Here is a 21,808-nt window from a genome sequence, read left to right on the forward strand (position 1 = left end):
TAATGTGATACATCATGCAACACCTGCATTACTGTCACAGAATAGTCATCACGACCAGAGACGATCAGTCACATTGCTGATTCCAGCGAAAACTTTGCCCTCCGTGCCATCATCATATCGAGGATATTACTGCTGATTACGTCTAACTTTCACTATCATGGAGAATATTCTAATGAATCTTATGAACAGGGTGAAGGTGGAGCTCCTTGTGGGACAAATGCTTTCAGCATTTCACCAACTTGGTCTCATAGATTCTTGAACACTGAGCTGCCAAGGGAAACAGAATTTTTCTACGTCCAGCCCAGAATTACAAAAAGTATCAGCAGGATTTCAGGAACATAAATCACCAGAAAGTCTGAGCACCATGACCATGATGACCCTCACTGTCATCTTCAGTGGGATTGAGTCTATGTCCATCTCGTATTCAAGGGTTCTATACCTGTGTCCAAAAATAGACTGGCTGTCGATCGACGAGGTGAATTTATGTTGTCGAGGCAGTGTGGACGGTTCAGTCAACATCGATCGACGACGTTCGCGAGACCGACATTGACAGTGACTGGTCGACTATGTGTGGACACACCTTCAAGGTGTGCCTTGCCAACACCACCTTCGACATCGATCGATGTCGGTCGACTATTGATCGAGGACCGTCGACTATGTGTGGAGACAACTTTACATTTGAGGACCCCGAGAGAACCCAGGAACCTCATGATTATTGATTAGGGTTTCGAGACCCTGTTTGTCTCTCAGCATCACATCACAGTTCACACCCGACTACGGAGAGGTGCACTATGACGCGAAAGTGAATTCACCTTGAATCAAGAATCATTTAGAGTACGGTCAAGCGATGTCGATCGATAACATCAAATTGATTTTAATGGTGTTTCAAATGCTAAAACATACCACCTTTGATCACACAAAACAGTCATACTTATTACAAGCCATAAAGAAGTTAGGTAGGTACCTAATATCAGTACCTAATACATTTAATATTTACTTCAAGATCACATTAAAGTATCTTGTTCAGGTATCTCATTGTACATTGCATACATGAGATATTTTCAGGCACTCACACAATATTCCAATAGATCTCATGTGCATGGGTCGTAGGTAACACCTAGATAGGCAGGTAAAAGCTGAACAGTTAAACAGTAAGTAAGTTAACATTTTGGCGAAATTAGGTACCTGATAAAAATTACATAAGACCTACCGACTTTTTATTAAATTTTCGATATAGGTAGGTACCTAATACCTGTAAACTGCTAAGATGAAAAGAAGTTTAGTATTATTAGATACCTACTTTATACCTCGCCTTTTCGCTGGGATTTCAACAAGAATGCTAATAAGTCTAATAACCAGCATAAAGTCAATATTGACAGCGACAATGCTGATGAGCTGATGACTGATGACAATGTAAATAACATTTTCTCTGCCTTCTATTGCCAAACCCCTGTCTCCCCACCATCATGGTATGGGTCCTTAGTAGAGCTTACTGAACATTAGGAGTTATATTGTCTTGAAGTTGAAACATTATGTAGGTGTACTAGAAATATTGATTTCACAGGTTTATCACAGGGTATTATTCCGTCAGAATGAACCTGAAAGGCAGCTTTTAGAGAAGAAGGAGGCTTATAATGCGATTTCAATCCATTTTGGAGAAGCTATGAAAAGTCCTTTTTGGAGGAGAAGGTAGAAAAGCTCACTTACCTTAGTTCCAGCGAGGTTTCCACCAGTAGTTTGACGCAATCCAGACAGCCTCTAGCCGAGGCATAATGCAAGGCCAGGGCCCCACTGGTACTCCGCTCCAGGGCCGGCATGTCGGGGGCTGAATTCCACAGGAGCCAGCGAACTACATGGGCCCGACCGTTTCTGAAAGCAGAGAGAAGTCAAAGTTTGTCAAAAATCAGAGAAAACTTTGAACCCCCTTATCTTTAAGAGAAATGCATATTACCTTGTTTACAAAATTGTTTGCTCTTCTTGCCAAGTGAGGAGTGTATATTTTAAGTGAATGTGGCAAATATCTCTCATCACTCTTCTCTCAAATCTTCTTTCTCTCGCTTTTTAGCCCGTCCTTCCTTTATTATTACGATAGTAATAAAAAAAGGTATAAGGGACGGGCTATTGTAATCGCTTCGGTGTCGTCTGTCGGTCTGTCCCCATAGAAGGACTTATCCAAACCTGGTCGACCTATATATCAAATTAAAGGTCTTTTTACTCCTTAGTCAAAGGCTTTATCAAGTGGCAGACCCTCCTAGTGAAACATTAACGGAACCATTTACAATCGGAACATTGACCAGAGTGGTGGGCAGTGGGGATTTCACATTTATTTATTTTATACCTACCTATAATTATTTATTTAATTCAGAACTAGGTACAACTTGATTTTTAATTTTATTTAATTTATTTATTTATTGTGATATTTTTTTGTTTATTTATTTTCAATTTTTAATTTGCTGTCAAAGGTGAGTTTTAATTTTTGTTCGTTGATTTACAATAAATCAGATTAAGCCTTTAATATACCTGATGAATTAATCTTTTGGGGATTTGAAAAAAAAAAGCTTACCTACAGCGAAACTTTATGGCTGTCTGTTTGTTGGTCCGATTTTGGAAAATACGCAATTTATGTAGTAAAAGTAAATTCGTTGATTAGATTTTAAACCCTTGAGGGTCCTTTTATTTTATATTGTAGCAAACTGGTTGGGTTCTTGGTATAGGATGGGTTCTTGGGTTTTGGTCTTAGGTGGGGGACCTTAGGTATAGGATAAAAATACATCTTTTCAATCTTATCAAATATAATGTCTTGTTTTCAGATTCAATTCGCCAAAACATGGTGTTCAACAAGGACATTCTAGCTGAAATCCCCAAGGATGGTGTTGAAGCCAAAGATGTTCTCATGGAAATACCACAGGACCAGGTGGACCAATTCTGTGAAATTCTCAAAGCTGATTGGCCTCTATCAATACACGTAAGTTAATAGTGTTCACATTGCATAATAGGCTAAGTCCTACCTGAGTACATAAAATAACTCTTGAAGAAATAATTCATCCCGGAAAACTGAAAGTACAGATGTCTCCCTAACTACCTATGAATTTTGTTAAATCTACCTAAATTAGCAACTTCCATTGCCGAGGGAATATCAAACTAGGCTTGGACACGGGAAGACCCCGGTTCGCTTTCGGACAGCGTCATAAGTTTTTTTCGGGTCTGTGCTTGGAATACGGGGTGCACACAGCCTCATGGGGACAATTAAAAAAACCTAATTTAGTCGAGTAGCGACCATTGGCGGCAGTAGCACAAGAAAGGAGGCTTCAATTAATGCAGTGGTATCCACAAAAATTGCAAAGAGGCAATCAGTTAATACCTAATTTATGATTTACCAAAAATCTACCAAAGAAGTTTTTGCCTGTCAAATGAGCATGAATTTATTGTTGTCGGTGGAGAAACAAAAGAAGTCACAGGAGGAAAGTGCTTATTTCTTCGTGCATCTAAAATCGCGCGATCAACATTCTCAACGAACAGAATTTCCTATTTTTCCACGCGGCAATCACTTTTGAAATTCGCTTATCAATACCACCTGTGGAGTCTAAAGGGGTCCTATATGTTATATGGTTCGACTATGATACTCCAAGTGGGGTCTAATCGTCTAGGAATCCCCCGTAGTAATGATAAAGTCCTCATTGTTTTCTCTGCTTCTATTCTCTTAGGTTCTCGTTTAAGGTTTAAGATGAACATTATCTTTTACTTTTAATAATCCAGGCTTTCCCAAGTTATTTCATGCAGAGGGTTTACAAAGGGTTCAGCCAATTGAAATGCGCCGGCTTAGCTATTCTGAGCTATTACACGATACAGGGAAGTTAATAGGCACCGATAAATAATACATATTTCCCCCTTTCTGCTTTTCCTGTAAGAGAATTAGCGAGGAACAGGTTCACCCGGAATGAAATTTAATTTTGTATGAATGCCGTTAAATTATTTGAGTATGCAATATGCTATACTCGAAATTTTGGTGGAGATGTCGGTTTTACTATTCCCTATAAATAACAAAACAAGCCTGTAGTACCTAAACCTATGTAGGCCTTTGGGGGTATCGGTGAAAAATTCAACAAGGGACAATATTGAAATTCGTCCATTTAGGGGGAGGGGGGCCGAAAAAATGGGAGAAGAAGACTATCTTTTAGGATGGGATATTAAAATTATGAGAACATTAATTACATGGGGCAACATTTTTCTCTAAAAAAAAAAAAAAAAAAAAAAAAAAAAAAAAAAAAAAAAATAAAAAAACAAGAGTGTTGTTTTAAATGATGATTACGATAAGTAGCTGCTGATTGTGTACTAGGCAGTGGTGAATGTTGGAGTTGAGGTTTACCTTGCCCTTGGGATCAAATTAATTTGAACAAACCATTTACCTACTCATGAAAATTTGTAATGAAAAAAGAAGTCTCTGAATCGCTACAATTATGACAACCAACTTTTATTTTCATATTTGCCACCACGATCCACCCACAGATCAATATTTGGGCATTGGGCCGCTACAATACTACAATACTAGGCAACCAATTCGTCAAGGACGCATTTTATCATTGACCTTGAAATGTAAAAGTGCTTAGTCCAGTGAAACAATAATCACAAAGGCATGATCCAAGGACTACCAGGTATCAGAAGGAAACTTGTGAGAAAGGAGGGATCAAGGTTCAAATCTATGTGTGTAGGTATATTCTATTCGCCACTGAATAATGTAGGGGAGGAATAAGGGAGAGGAGAAGAGGGGAACAAGATGGAGGGCGGAGCAGAGGGGAAAGGACATATTGGTGGTCATAAATTTGCAAAGAGAACCAATTTTTCTTTCTTATGGGAGAGAAACAGGGGCGTCTCATGATTGCAAAGAGTTGTGAGCTATTAGCATGAGGTGAAACAATATCTTACATAACAAGTGATATTTAACCAATAAAACAATGCTTTCGCTAAACGAACATGTCGACGTCCTTGCGAAAAGACACCAGAGACGGCAGAACACATGTATGTGAATTCAAGACTACGTGTCATAATAATCATAAACAAATGTAATTTTTACAAGATATACTAAAAAACTATAGAAGTAATATTCAATTGATGAGAATGTTGGATTATAAAAGCTTGCAGTAATGTGCCATAAGTCATTCATTTGAGTATTGATTGTGTACTATGTATGTACATTGTACACGTGGAATTACCGTCTCTAAGAGAAGTGATGGATGTGACATATTTACACTTTAATGCATTCATCACACGTAAATGCATACACATTCACCCATTAGCATGATTAATTACTTTGACAGAACTTGTGTGCCAAAGGAATAGTTACCCTCTGCTGTCTCCTGTGTAAAGTACAAGTTTCCTTAGCAGAGGATGTTCATTATTTCGAACCCAAGATTATGAAGATCACGCTAAATGTTAATGTTATAAAGTTTGCACTGTATGAAATAACTCATACATATGTAGCATAGTAATCAAGTCCTCCATCTTCATTTGTAATGGAGTCCGGAGCATTTCAAGGAAAACTTTACAGCAGAGTTTCAGTCTCACGAATGGAACTCAAACAAAACAATGTACTTCTTCGAAAACTTTGAGGGTGAAAACTTTTCCAAGTTGTGAACAATGAATTGGAGCCATTCCAACAATGTGCTCCAATGAAAGTCATATTTTCGCCCCGAAATTTTCAATGCAATCAATTTCCATTGGAAAAACTTGGGCAAAAGTTGCGTCAATTTCTGGATATTCATTGCCAATAATCTTTTTAGCAAAGTTTTCCGAGTTTTTTTTCTAGTTTCTAAGTGTCAATTTTAATTAAAAATACACGTCACGGTGCAAACGTTGCACGTTGAGGGTTCTGAACAGAGGAGACGAGAAATCAATTTATTCTAGTTTCCAAGTGTCAATTTTAATTAAAAATACACGTCACGGTGCAAACGTTGCACGTTGGGGGTTCTGAACAGAGGAGACGAGAAATCAATTTATTGTGAAAGTGTGAAATAGCAATAATCTGTACTAGGAGCTTTTTCTTTGTCTCTTTGCAACTCGTTCAGATGTACAATAAATTCAAAATCCTCATTACAAAGATAGTTCACATCATACTCTAGTTTCTACTGTTTGAAATTCGTTATTCGAAAGAAGTATGGAAAAAAAAAGAGAGAAAAAGCATGCACAACATGAACAGAGTAAAACGTTGTGATAATAAAATATGCACAATAATTGCTTCTTCTATTGCATTACATCTATTGCTCTCCAATCTGTTTTGCAGAGAGAAAAAGCATGCACAACAGAGTAAAACGTTGTGATAATAAAATATGCACAATAATTGCTTCTTCTATTGCATTACATCTATTGCTCTCCAATCTGTTTTGCATATTGAATATCATTCGTAAGACCTTTATTTCATATTCTGATTCGTCAATTCATTATAGGTTTAGAGATAGGACATGTTCCTTTCCATTATTCATACAGACTGTAAGATTATTACCTTATTTTCAAATATTATAATATTAATTAATACCTATGTTCCATGTTTCATCCATGTACATGTGTTGTTTGTTATACTATATAAATGAAGTTTGATTGAATGAAAATATGAACGGATTCGAACTGGTAATTTGCTCACTTTTTTCTTCACGAGGTTTACAAATAGCAATCCATTGCAGTAGACAATAAGCATGTATTTGTACCTTCTATCAAAAACTAAGTACAACTTACTTTTTTTCCAACATAAACACGACTTTTTTCCTCAGCTTTGAGTATTTAATCCCTTCCATCATAAAACTTAAGAGGGGGCGACTCTACTTAATCTTATTTTCTCCTTAAAAAACCACCTTAAGCTTTCTTAGCCTTCAGTTCTAAATTAGTTAAAAAATACAACACAAACCACATTTATTTTGTTATTTTTTCCTTCGAGTTTATTGTTTTTCTCTTCTTTCTTTTTTCTCAATTTACGGGTAAGTATTTCTCTCCCTGTTTTGTTCTGAATATAGATTCCATTTTTAGGAACACCAAGTTACAGAATACTACTAATGCTTAACCAACTCTGCTGGGAATCAAACCCTGACTTGGTGACCACTGCGCCAACATAAAGCTAGAACACGGGCGTTGCTTACTTGTCTGCTCATACTGTAGAATGTTTTATATCGCCTGCAAGACAATCTATAATATTTCCACCAAAAATTAGTTCCGAGCCAAAAAATATAAGAGCACTCTAAAAAGATAAATCACAACATGAATTGTGTAGTTCAAGCTCATCGCTTCTCCAGACAAAAATGCAAAGGGATTTATCCCTCAGGAACACCGACACAGTGGATATTCATGATTCTTGTTTATGAAGAGAAGGTCAAAAGAAGGGCAGCTCCAAGCCCAAGTATTCGTACAAAAAGCCCCTACCTATTAAATCTGCATATTTATATCAAAACAAATATCCCAACATTGGTAATAGAAAGTATACTATTAGAGCTGATATAAAGGTTTGCATACAGACAACGTACGATTATATCTATTGTATCTGTTTTGTTTACCCTTTTCTGTAATTTTATTCAAATTGTAAATACGCAACCAGCATCAGCTACACCTAAAGAACATTAAGATACGGAGGGCCTGGAGCTTTTATCTTCCCCATGTAAAATCCAAGGACATTGTTTTCAGAAATTTAGGAAAGTAATTTAGGCAAATCTGACAAAAATCTGCTTCTACATTCCTTTTGTTGCGATAGTAATCAGTGATCAGCAATTAGGATTAAACTTAATATTGTACAAAAAGAAAACAATCAAATACGATTGCGAGTCAGAGTTCAAGGTAGTTTTGTGGTAATTTTAACAGATTACATCACATGAGATTCATCCTATATCGCCATCAAAACTTACAGGGTCTAATTTAAAGAAGAAGAAAAAGGTTCTCACAAAAGGTTTTACAAATTGACTGCTAAATTTCCATTACACTGGACAATACTGGGCATAACAAATGCACAGCGCTTCTTAAATTTCCTGAAATTAATATCAATGTTTTGTATGAATGCCATAAATTATTTGAGTATGCAATATGCTATACTCTAAAAATTAGTGGAGATGTCGGTTTTACATTTGGCTGCAGATATGAAGATAACAAGCCCGTATATTATGTAGGCCTTTGGGACATCTCAATCCTGAGGTAATCCGCGGTGGTAAACCTCGACTTCAAGTTTTACGAAGACGACGACGATGAGTTTAATAATTCGACTTGGTAAGTAAGCACCGGGTTTGGCAAAACCCAGTATATTATCGTATTAATTACCCCGGATGATTTCAATATTACACCGCAGATTTATGGAAGCGGTAACACGTGTAAACTTGGTGAAAATTACCAACTCACGAATAATTTCTCATTTCCCATTGAAGTTTAAATTTGGAGGGAAATTTCATTATCCAATCAAAATTCTTGTTTACACAATAAACTTAAACAAGAAAGATCTCTCTCTCCAAATTCCTTCTTTGGTGTGTTTTCACATTTCCCGTCTGTTCCTTTCTTTTACCGAATGTTTCCTGGAAGGAAATAAGGGCACAAAATACACCTTAAACGAAGGAGGGACCTTTCACATTTCCCGTCTGTTCCTTTCTTTTACCGAATGTTTCCTGGAAGGAAATAAGGGCACAAAATACACCTTAAACGAAGGAGGGAGGGAGGGAGGGAGAGAGGGAGAGGGAGGGAGAGAGAGAGAGAATCAGAAACTTTGTATTTTTGCAACTTTTTTCCACCCCTCCAATCCTTGTTGTGGAGGAGAGATTTATACCAAGCATGACAGTCAGTAAAGTTGACAATTTATTAACAAACTTTTACCGAGAGCTAAGTGTAAGGAAAATGTACTGGAATCAGACGAAACAGTAGTGAAAACTGAAACTGAAGGATTTTTTTTTTAGAGGTTTCATAGCCGGAACTGTAACTTCTACGGTCTTATCGTGCTGAAATCGAGAGAAAGAAGTCAGGATAGGAGAAAGCCAGCCGTTCCGAGAACGAAACTTATCCCTTCAGGATAAAATCCGCCCCGGGCGGGAATCGAACCCGCGGCCTAGCGCTTACAAGGCAGACGCACTACCAACCAAGTGGGTGCAATAGACCTACATACTGAACTCCGCACACAGGAATTTCGTCCGAAAAGACCCCCATTTCAATGTAATGTAACCAACCAAGCTAACTAGGCTGGAGTGTGAAACCGAGTGCGTGAAAGTGAGAAGAGAAAAGTGGAGGTGGTTGTGGAGGAGGAAGGAGAAGGAGGAGGTTGAGCAGAAGGAGTAGAAGAGAGAGAAAACACAAGTGGGTTTAAATGGAGCTTTAGACCCACACATTTCAAAAATTACACATCATGGTAAATTTGATGTGAGGTCAATGTCCTTATACTACAAATAGACCGAAATGTTAAACAATAACAACAGGGTGAGGAAAATATATATTGAAGTGTTCAAAGAGGAGATAGGAGAGATTAGGGGAGAGAAGGAAAGTAGAGAGAAAGAGGAATAACGAGAAGAAAGAACAAACAAAAATGGAAAATAAAGACAGGAAGGAAAGCAGAGAAAGAGAGCTCATTAACACACAAAACAAACTTGCTCAAAAGTTCAATTATCCACTTGTTTAAAAGTTCAATAGCGCACTAGGTTTTCTCAAGTTTTTTCCAAATGTAATTTTAAGTTGTTTTATGTTCAAGGGTTTTTAAGAAGAAAAAAAAACCTTTCTTTTTTTACGAGATAATTTCAAAAGTAAGTTCCCAAGTTTTTTCCATTTCCTTTTCGTCTGATTGTAACTTACATTAGTGGAACTGACCTCTCATCTGACCTATGATAGATGCACACTGAATTTACCCTAGATTCCAAGAACATCAACTTGTTTCAAAACCTTTCCATTTTGCAGCATTCCACCATTTTTACTTTCTACTTCTCTCGGTAGCAAATATGTACAAGATTTTAGAAAGTATTGGAATTGGTCCAAATTTCAATTTGTCATAGGCCAATCCAAGAACTACATCTCAAGAGAAAAACTATGTCTATCTCCCACGCTCTGTTGAGATGAATACAGATAGATCAATAGGCACAATATACTTGCAATCACATGAGTACCTACCTATGTAAAGTACCTTTATTCCTATAAGCATCTCACAGACATAATATAAGAGTAGGAGAGAATATCTTTTGTAGTGCTTTTCACTCAAAATCTGCACTTTGGAATATACAGGATATTTCCTATATGTGTGAAGCGCACTAGATATGAATATCTCTAAACCAGATGAAAGGTTAATAGCTAGAGGCATTCTCTTCCACTTGACCTTCCCACCTCCTGTGATTCTATCGACTAGGATAACATAGGTTCCATTATAAAGATTATCAGGTAGCCTCCCAGCCATTGTACAAATACCATTCAAATGTTCAATGCTCATTGTTTTTCTCTCCTCTACCAGCAGCGCCAGTGTGTGATTTTTTCCCCGGTATTTGTTTTCCTATTTCATTATCCATCCACAAACTTATGATCAACAAAGTCTCTGGTTTCCCATCTCATGTGGACTATAAGTTGGTAGGTGTTTCAAACATTTGCTCTTGCGCAGAAGACCAAAGGGCATTTGAACATGAGAGTCTAAACCAGGGGACAAAAACACCCCATGAAGTTTTCAAATGAAGTGATAGGACTGGGAGAAGAAAAGATCACCAGAAATGACCGTGATTGTGAGTGACGAAAGACCCACTAGATCACGTTAAAATATGAGTGTATACCTACCTAACACTTGTAAGTACATATTCCAGTCTCTGATTTACTTGACACACCCTGTATACAATGCACAAGTGTTTGCTTACATGAATGCATACAAGATGAATCGTTTCAATTGATTCCTTCCTATCTGTCTCAACACAGTGGCGAATATAATGCTATATAGCAGAGTATCTGTTAAATGGTAAAATAGAATAGAAGAATATGAGTAGAATATACCTTGTTTATACTGCCAGGATGAGACTGAAAAGTCCCTTTACTTCCGCAGTCTAAACAAGGTCTTATATATGGTTGACTTTCCTTCTGGAAATGGGTAGGGTGGTAAAAAGTTGAAAAGGAGAGATTGCCCTTGACAATAATTTCAACCTTTGTAATTTCTTGTGGGTACCTACTTGTGTACATTGAATTATAAGATTTATAATTATAATTATAACCAATAAATAAATAAATCTAAAATCAGAAACAAACGCTGGCCATATCTGCTACTGAAAAGTCCCTTTACTTCCGCAGTCTAAACAAGGTCTTATATATGGTTGACTTTCCTTCTGGAAATGGGTATGGTGGTAAAAAGTTGAAAAGTAGAGATTGCCCTTGACAATAATTTCAACCTTTGTGATTTCTTGTGGGTACCTACTTGTGTACATTGAATTATAAGATTTATAATTATAACCAATAAATAAATAAATCTAAAATCAGAAACAAACGCTGGCCATATCTGCAAAAAAAATGCGATTTCAGACAAGGTTTTCGTAGATTTTTATAGCCTTAAAAAATAATTAAACAGAATGACAATTACAAAAGCTCCATTATTTAAATTAAGGAGCTTTTTACTCCTTTCTCACTCTTCATACACAAAAAAGCATCATAGCTGCACAACGCACAAGGAGTGCGAAGTACTTTCAGATTGTATGAGCAGGTATTACATAGAATGCCGGTATTATATAGATTGCCGGTACCATATCCACCAAGTTTCCATTGAAGGCATAAAATTTCCCAACGCTTCGGCACCGTTGTTAAGGCTCTCTCTAGCTCTCTACACATAAGAAACACTCGCATTGCCAATCTAATTAGGACTATGTACGATTCTCAAGGAGGGAAATTTCATTATCCAATCAAAATTCTTGTTTACACAATAAACTTAAACAAGAAAGATCTCTCTCTCTCTCTCTCTCTCTCTCCAAATTCCTTCTTTGGTGTGTTTTCACATTTCCCGTGTGTTCCTTTCTTTTACCGAATGTTTCCTAGAAGGAAATAAGGGCACAAAATACACCTTAAAGGTGGGGGAGGGGCGGAGAGAGAAAATCAGAAACTTTGTATTTTTGCAACTTTTTTCCACCCCTCCAATCCTTGTTGTGGAGGAGAGATTTATACCAAGCATGACAGTCAGTCCTATTCTGAAAGACGAGATTTTCATTTTGATCAGAGTGACAAAAGATAGCTTTTGTCTTGTCTATAGTGTTTTTCCATGAGAAGGTAGATTGCATGTTTTCTATAATATGCTTAGAACCATACATAATTATCTGGATTCAAAAGTTTCCAGAAATGTACGTCCAAAGTCCCTCAATCTTACCAGAGAGCAACAACAACTTTCTAAAACATATGTAACCTTTATTTCTTTAAATCCACTAATAGCTGATAACTAATTGCTAAATGTGTAATAAATAAATAATAACAAAAGTGTCTAGAAGGTTCGGTTCGGCCGTTATTCAGGACCAAATTTCCGCTATTTAGGGCTATACCGTTGAAATAGCTTAGAAGGAGTTCGCTGTTCTTAGGACTTTACCTTTAGGGTCGAATGCACAATCGTGCCTTAATAATGAATGATTCCTTCAAGTGCTTTCCTATAATTCATATGCATCATTGAATCATTCCCAGGAAGAAGGGCCTATGTTATTTTTGCTAATAACCAACATAGGTCCTTCCTTCCTGGGAATGATTCAATTATTAAATTATAATTTATGTAGATCAAAAGTGTACCTAGGGCGGCTTTCCAGAACTGGAACTGAAGTAACTTGGGAATTTTTAGATGGAGAGGAAAAAAAAAACTGCATTTCCAGCACTTTTGTAACTATCACAAGCAGAAAATTTAATGAAGTGAGTCCAAGAATAAGAACAAGATAGGAGGAAGAGGAGAAGGTGGTGGAAGAGGAGGTTGAGAAGGTGAGGGAGGAAGAGAAAGTTAGATACTACGCCAAGGATGGATGGAGATAGGGAGAGGGACAGTCCGAGCAACTGTAAGGGCCAAAATGCATATAATATTCAGGATTGCTCTAATATGAGGACTGTCTGACAAGAAAACGAGAAATTTCATGTACAAATTTGGAAACTAGGGGGAAAAAATCCATTTTAAGGAACTCCATAAATGTTGGAATAATAGAAATTTCGATAAATAATTTATCAGAAACAGAACTTCATAGAAATTTATTTGTTCAATAAGAATAGCTAAAGGAATAATTTACATAATTCAATATAAAGAGAAATGTTCTCTTTAACAATAATAACTTAAGTACTTAAGAACATAAGCAGTTGCAATGTTAGTTCGACACAGTAATATATGTACTTGTACATTCATGTTGAGGTTAAGCCTGTAAGGATTGGTTAGAGTTAGATGGAAGAGCTTTTAGAAGTGAAAATCCTGCCACTGAATAAATAGAAGAAAAAATGTTTGGCCTAAGAATTAAACGGTTGCTATTAAAAACAAAAAGCAACAAAGGCACACCGTTAAGAACAAGGATAGAAGAAATGAAGAAGCGGGGAGACAGAGGGAGAGAGAGATAACGAGGAAATAAAATGGGGTTTTTGCTTCAAATTACAACAAAAGTACAAAAACGCAACAAAAAAAAGAAGGAGGTACCATTTTCTACTTAATTTTTAATTTATTTTTTTACAACTGCTCTCTGGTGCAATTACTGTTAGTTTTCATGTTCGGAGCGAGAAATTAAAATGAAAACCACGGCGCGAAACAATTAGAAACGTTAGGAAACAAAAGGAAATATAATATCATAGATATAAAAAACAAGATGGGAAGGAGGGGGAGAGGGAGAGGAAGAAAAGTAGAGAAAGTAGGCAGAGGGGGAGAGAAGAATTAAACAAAGAATAAAAAGACTATGAGACAAGAGTAAGAGAGATCAAAGTACGGACAGAGATATGAAAGTACTAATTAAACTTACCTATTACATACATATGTATCTTTAAAATAAAATTTTTACTTCTGTCTTTACACAGCTTCTTAGGCATGAGAGAATCCAAATAAAATTTGAATTCTTAGAAAAAAATCAAAAATAGACGTATTTTTGTCCTCTTTTGACAAGAAAACAGCTCGACTGATTTTCATGGAATTTCCTGTGGTGGTTCTTCAGAGTACTGAAAGCAACATAAACTACTTGAAAGTGTCACTTTCCATACTGATTCAAAATGGCAGCGCTTCAAAAATGCCCATTAAATGGAACAAATAGTCAAAAATTCCATACCTACAAAGACAATTTCTTTGTAGAATTTCCAGGAACATATTTCTCTCTCCCTCACACGCTCATACACTCTCTAACGCGATTCTGTGTTAGTTAAACAAACATGATGAGTACCTTTCTAAAAACACCCACATAAAAAAGCGCTAAATTTACATTTTGAAAGCCCTCCCCATCATACCACAAGGATATTTTTCCCTTTTTTTCGGGTTGAAAAGAGACTTTTTTTCGGGTTGAAGCTCAAAATTCGAATAGCCCTTTTTTACTAGGTAATAAATTAATGACAAGAAAAAGAAAAGGGTTTTATTCCCTTTAAAAAAGTGTGTGTATGTGTGTACTACTAAAGGGGAGAGAAGATTCATGTTGAGGTTAAGCCTGTAAGGATTGGTTAGATGTAAGAGCTTTTAGAAGTGAAAATCCTGCCACTGAATAAATAGAAGAAAAAATGTTTGGCCCAAGAATTAAACGGTTGCTATTAAAAACAAAAAGCAACAAAGGCACACTGTTAAGAACAAGGATAGAAGAAATGAAGAAGCGGGGAGACAGAGGGAGAGAGAGATAACGAGGAAATAAAATGGGGTTTTTGCTTCAAATTACAACAAAAGTACAAAAACGCAACAAAAAAAAAAAGAAGGAGGTACCATTTTCTACTTAAATTCTAAATTAATTTTTTTACAACTGCTCTCTGGTGCAATTATTGTTAGTTTTCATGTTCGGAGCGAGAAATTAAAATGAAAACCACGGCGCGAAACAATTAGAAACGTTAGGAAACAAAAGGAAATATAATATCATAGATATAAAAAATAAGATGGGAAGGAGGGGGAGAGGAAGAAAAGTAGAGAAAGTAGGCAGAGGGGGAGAGAGGAATTAGACAAAGAATAAAAAGACTATGAGACAAGAGTAAGAGAGATCAAAGTACGGACAGAGATATGAAAGTATTAATTAAACGTACCTATTACATACATATCTTTAAAATAAAATTTTACTTCTGTCTTTACACAGCTTCTTAGGCATGAGAGAATCCAAATGAAATTTGAATTCTCAGAAAAAAATCAAAAATAGACATATTTTTGTCCTCTTTTGACGAGAAAACAGCTCGACTGATTTTCATGGAATTTCCTGTGGTGGTTCTTCAGAGTACTGAAAACAACATAAACTATTTGAAAGTGTCACTTTCCATACTGATTCAAAATGGCAGCGCTTCAAAAATGCCCATTAAATGGAACAAATAGTCAAAAATACCATACCTACAAAGACAATTTCTTTGTAGAATTTCCAGGAACATGTTTCTCTCTCCCTCATACACTCTCTAACGCGACTCTGTGTTAGTTAAACAAACATGATGAGTACCTATCTAAAAACACCCACATAAAAAAGCACTAAATTTACATTTTGAAAGCCCTCCCCATCACACCACAAGGATATTTTTCCCGTTCACCCAAAAAGAGACTTTTTTTTGGGTTGAAGCTCAAAATTCGAATAGCCTTTTTTAGTTGGTAATAAATTAATGACAAGAAAAAGAAAAGGGTTTTATTCCCTTTAAAAAAGTGTGTGTATGTGTGTACTACTAAAGGGGAGAGAAGGGATTATAGTAATGTCGTACAAAACTCGAGTAGAAAAGGGAATAAATAACACGGGCACACATAATATAAAAAACAAAAGATTTCCTTCTGTCAAACAAGAAAAAATGAGCAGAGAAAAAAAACCCGAGATAAAGAGAAAGGGAGGGGAAGAGTGGGAGAGGAGAGGGTAATGAATAAGAGCGAAAAGACAGATGATGCGGGGAAAAGAGAAAATAGAGAGAAAGGAAATCCTGAAAAAACCTTTCCCCCATTACCGGGGTACCCAATTATATTTTTCTTTTCCATTTACTTGGGGTAATTCGGACAAAAAATACCTTTATCTTCACATTCTTCATACTGTGTGGTTCAGAACATTATGGGGCGATATTACTACATTGTACTTAAAATAACCAAACATGCCTTCATATTTACTATTTTAAAAATTAATTTGTCACTAGCAATAGAGGAAATGTTGGTATCGAAAAGGGATAAGACTATTTATGGGGTTGAACCCTTAATGTCATATTATTCTTAATTCTTAACTACGAGTAATAAGAATGTAAAATTTACTAAGATAAGAAAATTCCACAGGTATGATACATGCCCCCAAACACCACACCATGTATCTACAACGGTCATTCCTGTATAGAAATCATGCATGTTTTATGTTATATGTGTATTGATATATTCTGCAGGAAAAGAGTAATGTACAGAGTTCAATATGAGCGGGAAGCTAGAGCTTTTATTCTATTAACGCTTTTTACACCATTAATTATTAATTAAGCTGACCCTAATTTGCTGAAATCCAAAAGCTTGGTAACTTGTTAGCCGTGCGAGATTATTTCAATTTATTTCGCTTTATATTTAAAGCTTACGAGTAGGAGGGAAAAAAATAGCAAGTTCGAAACAGATCGTTCCTATAGAAGGGATTAGTTGGTCCTTATAATGTGAAACATTGTGCTCCTAATGCCCTGGTGATCTCATTCTGTCCGAGTATTTTTACAGCGCAAGGGCAAAATTATGTGTACGTATTTCTTCTGTATAATTTAGATATCTTATAATACTTACACACACATGTTTGCTAAAGCTGCTCGTAGTACTCACACTTTCAGCACATACATTTAACAAGCGAAATTCTTCATCTAATTATCTAGTAGCTGTAGAATTTATAGATAATGTTTTGTTGAATTAATTTTCCACTTTATTATTTTTTATCCACAAATAAATGGACAGGAGGACCTGATCAGGTGTACCTCTCGGATCTACCTGATAGTGAGTGGCTGGCCTAGTTAATGTTGGATACCATCTTTCACCTTAAGAATTCACGTGCGTACTGATTCAGAAAGTACTTACCTGGTTGTTAGGAAAAGTGCCGTCCTTGTCTATGGCATTTACTTGGGTGACCTTGGAGCCTATTGGTTCTCCCTCGAGCACGGTTTCTTGTTCCCGTTCCGTGAACAGAGGGATCTCATCATTCACGTCTTCCAGGATAATGTGAACTGTTGCTTCCGAAGCCAATTGTTGAGCCCCGTTATTCTGAAATCACAAACATGGGAAAATTATACCCAAGTCAAAAGCCTGTTTAGAATCAATATGTGAAGCAAAAATACTTTGGACAAGGACCAACCGGCCAAAAATAACGAACTAATCAACTGATCGACCAATTTGTGGAATGACAGGAAGTCAAAAGCCTGTTTAGAATCAATATGTGAATCAAAAATACTTTGGACAAGGACCAACCGGCCAAAAATAACGAACTAATCAACTGAACGACCAATTTGTGGAATGACAGGAGACCATCCCACAAGTGAAATGACCTCCAGATCTACTTTTTCCACAGAAAACGATTTGAGTAAACTACTCCGAATGGTGTAACACACTCGAAGAGTTATAAAAACATTACCGCCAGAAGTAAGCTCTGGTGATTTCCAAATGAACCCATCCCAAAAGATTCCCAAATGAAACTGGACAAAATTAAAAGCTTCGACCAACGGATTTAAACCTACACCCTAATGTCTTTCAGACTAACGCTTTCAATCTTCTAAGCTAACGATAAAACTCTTAATCACAATGCTATGGAGGAAAGTAGACTTACCTCGACTCGAATGGTCAAATTGTACTCCTTGATTGTCTCATAGTCAAGCGGATGATTGACCTTAATGTCGGCCCAAGTAAACAGAAGGTAACAAAGGAAGTTTAAGTTCATTAACAAATTTGTGGTATGTATACCTGCAGATGTGTAGAAACAAATATTCAATCATGTATGTGAGAGTAAACATGATATCTTGTACTTGGGTGCTTGTTAACATTAGATCTTCATTTGAATAGATTGAATTGTACACAAAACAGAATTAGTGTGGTAGGTACTCGAATTTCTCCTTACACGATGACTTGCATTTCGGTATTTCTAATATTTTCCTCTCAAAATGGGCTTTTTAAGAGTCCTTGAGTTCCTTACACGATGACTTGCATTTAGGTATTTGGGTATTTCTAATATTTTCCTCTCAAAATGGGCTTTTTAAGAGTCCTTGAGACTCTTCTCCTTACACGATGACTTGCATTTCGGTATTTCTAATATTTTCCTCTCAAAATGGGCTTTTTAAGAGTCCTTGAGACTCTTTCGGATTTTAAGATTGTTGTATAAATCCCATAGAAGTCCCACTCCAATAAGGAACTAATCATACTTGCGACACTATAGAAGTAATATTCAATTGATGAGAATGTTGGATTATAAAAGCTTGCAGTAATGTGCCATAAGTCATTCATTTGAGTATTGATTGTGTACTATGTATGTACATTGTACACGTGGAATTACCGTCTCTAAGAGAAGTGATGGATGTGACATATTTACACTTTAATGCATTCATCACACGTAAATGCATACACATTCACCCATTAGCATGATTAATTACTTTGACAGAACTTGTGTGCCAAAGGAATAGTTACCCTCTGCTGTCTCCTGTGTAAAGTACAAGTTTCCTTAGCAGAGGATGTTCATTATTTCGAACCCAAGATTATGAAGATCACGCTAAATGTTAATGTTATAAAGTTTGCACTGTATGAAATAACTCATACATATGTAGCATAGTAATCAAGTCCTCCATCTTCATTTGTAATGGAGTCCGGAGCATTTCAAGGAAAACTTTACAGCAGAGTTTCAGTCTCACGAATGGAACTCAAACAAAACAATGTACTTCTTCGAAAACTTTGAGGGTGAAAACTTTTCCAAGTTGTGAACAATGAATTGGACCCATTCCAACAATGTGCTCCAATGAAAGTCATATTTTCGCCCCGAAATTTTCAATGCAATCAATTTCCATTGGAAAAACTTGGGCAAAAGTTGCGTCAATTTCTGGATATTCATTGCCAATAATCTTTTTAGCAAAGTTTTCCGATTTTTTTTTCTAGTTTCCAAGTGTCAATTTTAATTAAAAATACACGTCACGGTGCAAACGTTGCACGTTGAGGGTTCTGAACAGAGGAGACGAGAAATCAATTTATTGTGAAAGTGTGAAATAGCAATAATCTGTACTAGGAGCTTTTTCTTTGTCTCTTTGCAACTCGTTCAGATGTACAATAAATTCAAAATCCTCATTACAAAGATAGTTCACATCATACTCTAGTTTCTACTGTTTGAAATTCGTTATTCGAAAGAAGTATGGAAAAAAAAAGAGAGAAAAAGCATGCACAACATGAACAGAGTAAAACGTTGTGATAATAAAATATGCACAATAATTGCTTCTTCTATTGCATTACATCTATTGCTCTCCAATCTGTTTTGCATATTGAATATCATTCGTAAGACCTTTATTTCATATTCTGATTCGTCAATTCATTGTAGGTTTAGAGATAGGACATGTTCCTTTCCATTATTCATACAGACTGTAAGATTATTACCTTATTTTCAAATATTATAATATTATGTAATACCTACGTTCCATGTTTCATCCATGTACATGTGTTATTTGTTATACTATAAAAATGAAGTTTGATTGAATGAAAATATGAACGGGATTCGAACTGGTAATTTGCTCACTTTTTTTTTCTTCACGAGGTTTACAAATAGCAATCCATTGCAGTAGACAATAAGTATGTATTTGTACTTCCTCTCTAAAACTAAGTACAACTTACTTTTTTTCAACATAAACACGACTTTTTTCCTCAGCTTTGAGTATTTAATCCCTTCCATCATAAAACTTAAGAGGGGGCAACTCTACTTAATCTTATTTTCTCCTTAAAAAACCACCTTAAGCTTTCTTAGCCTTCAGTTCTAAATTAGTTAAAAAATACAACACAAACCACATTTATTTTGTTATTTTTTCCTTCGAGTTCATTGTTTTTCTCTTCATTCTTTTTTCTGAATTTACGGGTAAGTATTTCTCTCCCTGTTTTGTTCTGAATATAGATTCCATTTTTAGGAACACCAAGTTACAGAATACTACTAATGCGTACGTCAACTCTACAAAGAAAAACATTTTCAGATAATGTAAAGCTGCCTTTACACTACAGTCGACCGAAGTCTAACGACATCGACTGGAAGTGGAACCCATATAAATAAGGTACCCATAGGATCAAAAGGTATTTTTGGTGGAGTAAAGAAATGGTTAGTGTTTCAGCTTTCAGGGGATGTCGATCGATCACAATGCAGACCCTCAATAATGAATTGAATTAATATAAATTTCTCCTTTGAATTAAATACCTAAGTAGGTACTTTGTCCATTTCTTCAATTCTCTTATTGGATTTTATTTGAGAAAAAGAGTTTTTCTTTTCCCTGGGAAAATCGTATTTCTTTCTGTGATTTGTTGAATGAAGAACACTTTTCCTGTTAATTAAATGTAAAATATTCATTTTGGCTTTCGAGCAATGGAAAAAGTAGGACTTTTTGTACTTTGCGTGTGGAGAACTAACTCTTGAAGATTTCCCGTTGATTTAATTTCCAAAATGGGAGAGAGAAAAAAAGGACATAATGAAGTAAATTTAATTATTCTGTCGTCTGAAAAAAAGACTAAAAAAAAAGTTTTCTCAAGTTTTTTTCCAAATGTAATTTTAAGTTGTTTTATGTTCAAGGGTTTTTAAGAAGAAAAAAAAATCTTTCTTTTTTTTACGAGATAATTTCAAAAGTAAGTTCCCAAGTTTTTTTCCATTTCCTTTTCGTCTGATTGTAACTTACATTAGTGGAACTGACCTCTCATCTGACCTATGATAGTTAGATGCACACTGAATTTACCCTAGATTCCAAGAACATCAACTTGTTTCAAAACCTTTTCATTTTGCAGCATTCCACCATTTTTACTTTCTACTTCTCTCGGTAGCAAATATGTACAAGATTTTAGAAAGTATTGGAATTGGTCCAACCATTTTGCAGCACTCCACCATTTTTACTTTCTACTTCTCTCGGTAGCAAATTTGTACAAGATTTTAGAAAGTATTGGAATTGGTCCAAATTTCAATTTGTCATAGGCCAATCCAAGAACTACATCTCAAGAGAAAAACTAATCTAAAAACAACCACATAAAAAAGCACTAAATTTACATTTTGAAAGCCCTCCCCATCACACCACAAGGATATTTTTCCCTTTTTTTTCGGGTTGAAAAGAGACTTTTTTTCGGGTTGAAGCTCAAAATTCGAATAGCCCTTTTTTACTAGGTAATAAATTAATGACAACTGCATGTTTGTACAAAAACTGCAGTTTTTATTTTTAAAGATAGTTTATTTTTCATATTTATATTTTTTCCCAAGAAAGAGTGGGAGGGTGGAATATAGGAAGGAAGGGAGGGGAGTGACATAAGCAACAGTAAAATGAGGAGGGAGACAGGGAGAGAAGAAAGATGGTAGTCTGGCTTCTACGCAAATGAAATACAAAATAGATTAAATAGTCTACACTCTACAGTGTGTAAGAAAGAGTGGGAGGGTGGAATATAGGAAGGAAGGGAGGGGAGTGACATAAGCAACAGTAAAATGAGGCGGGAGACAGGGAGAGAAGAAAGATGGTAGTCTGGCTTCTACGCAAATGAAATACAAAATAGATTAAATAGTCT

General features: G+C 35.9%; 1 protein-coding gene across 1 annotated transcript in view; it reads right to left on the minus strand.

Moving 5' to 3' along the window:
• Nucleotides 1-16,959: 16,959 nt before the first annotated feature.
• Nucleotides 16,960-21,808, minus strand: part of LOC103508691 (neural-cadherin-like) — a 49,413-nt gene continuing 44,564 nt past the window's right edge. Inside the window, 2 exon segments of the mRNA XM_026823223.1 lie at nucleotides 16,960-17,305; nucleotides 17,865-17,946. Coding sequence (XP_026679024.1) covers nucleotides 17,108-17,305; nucleotides 17,865-17,946 — 280 coding nt within the window. The 3' untranslated portion in view covers nucleotides 16,960-17,107.

The sequence above is a fragment of the Diaphorina citri genome, unplaced genomic scaffold (assembly GCF_000475195.1).
Source record: "Diaphorina citri unplaced genomic scaffold, Diaci psyllid genome assembly version 1.1 scaffold424, whole genome shotgun sequence".
Classification (NCBI taxonomy): Eukaryota; Metazoa; Arthropoda; class Insecta; order Hemiptera; family Psyllidae; genus Diaphorina; species Diaphorina citri.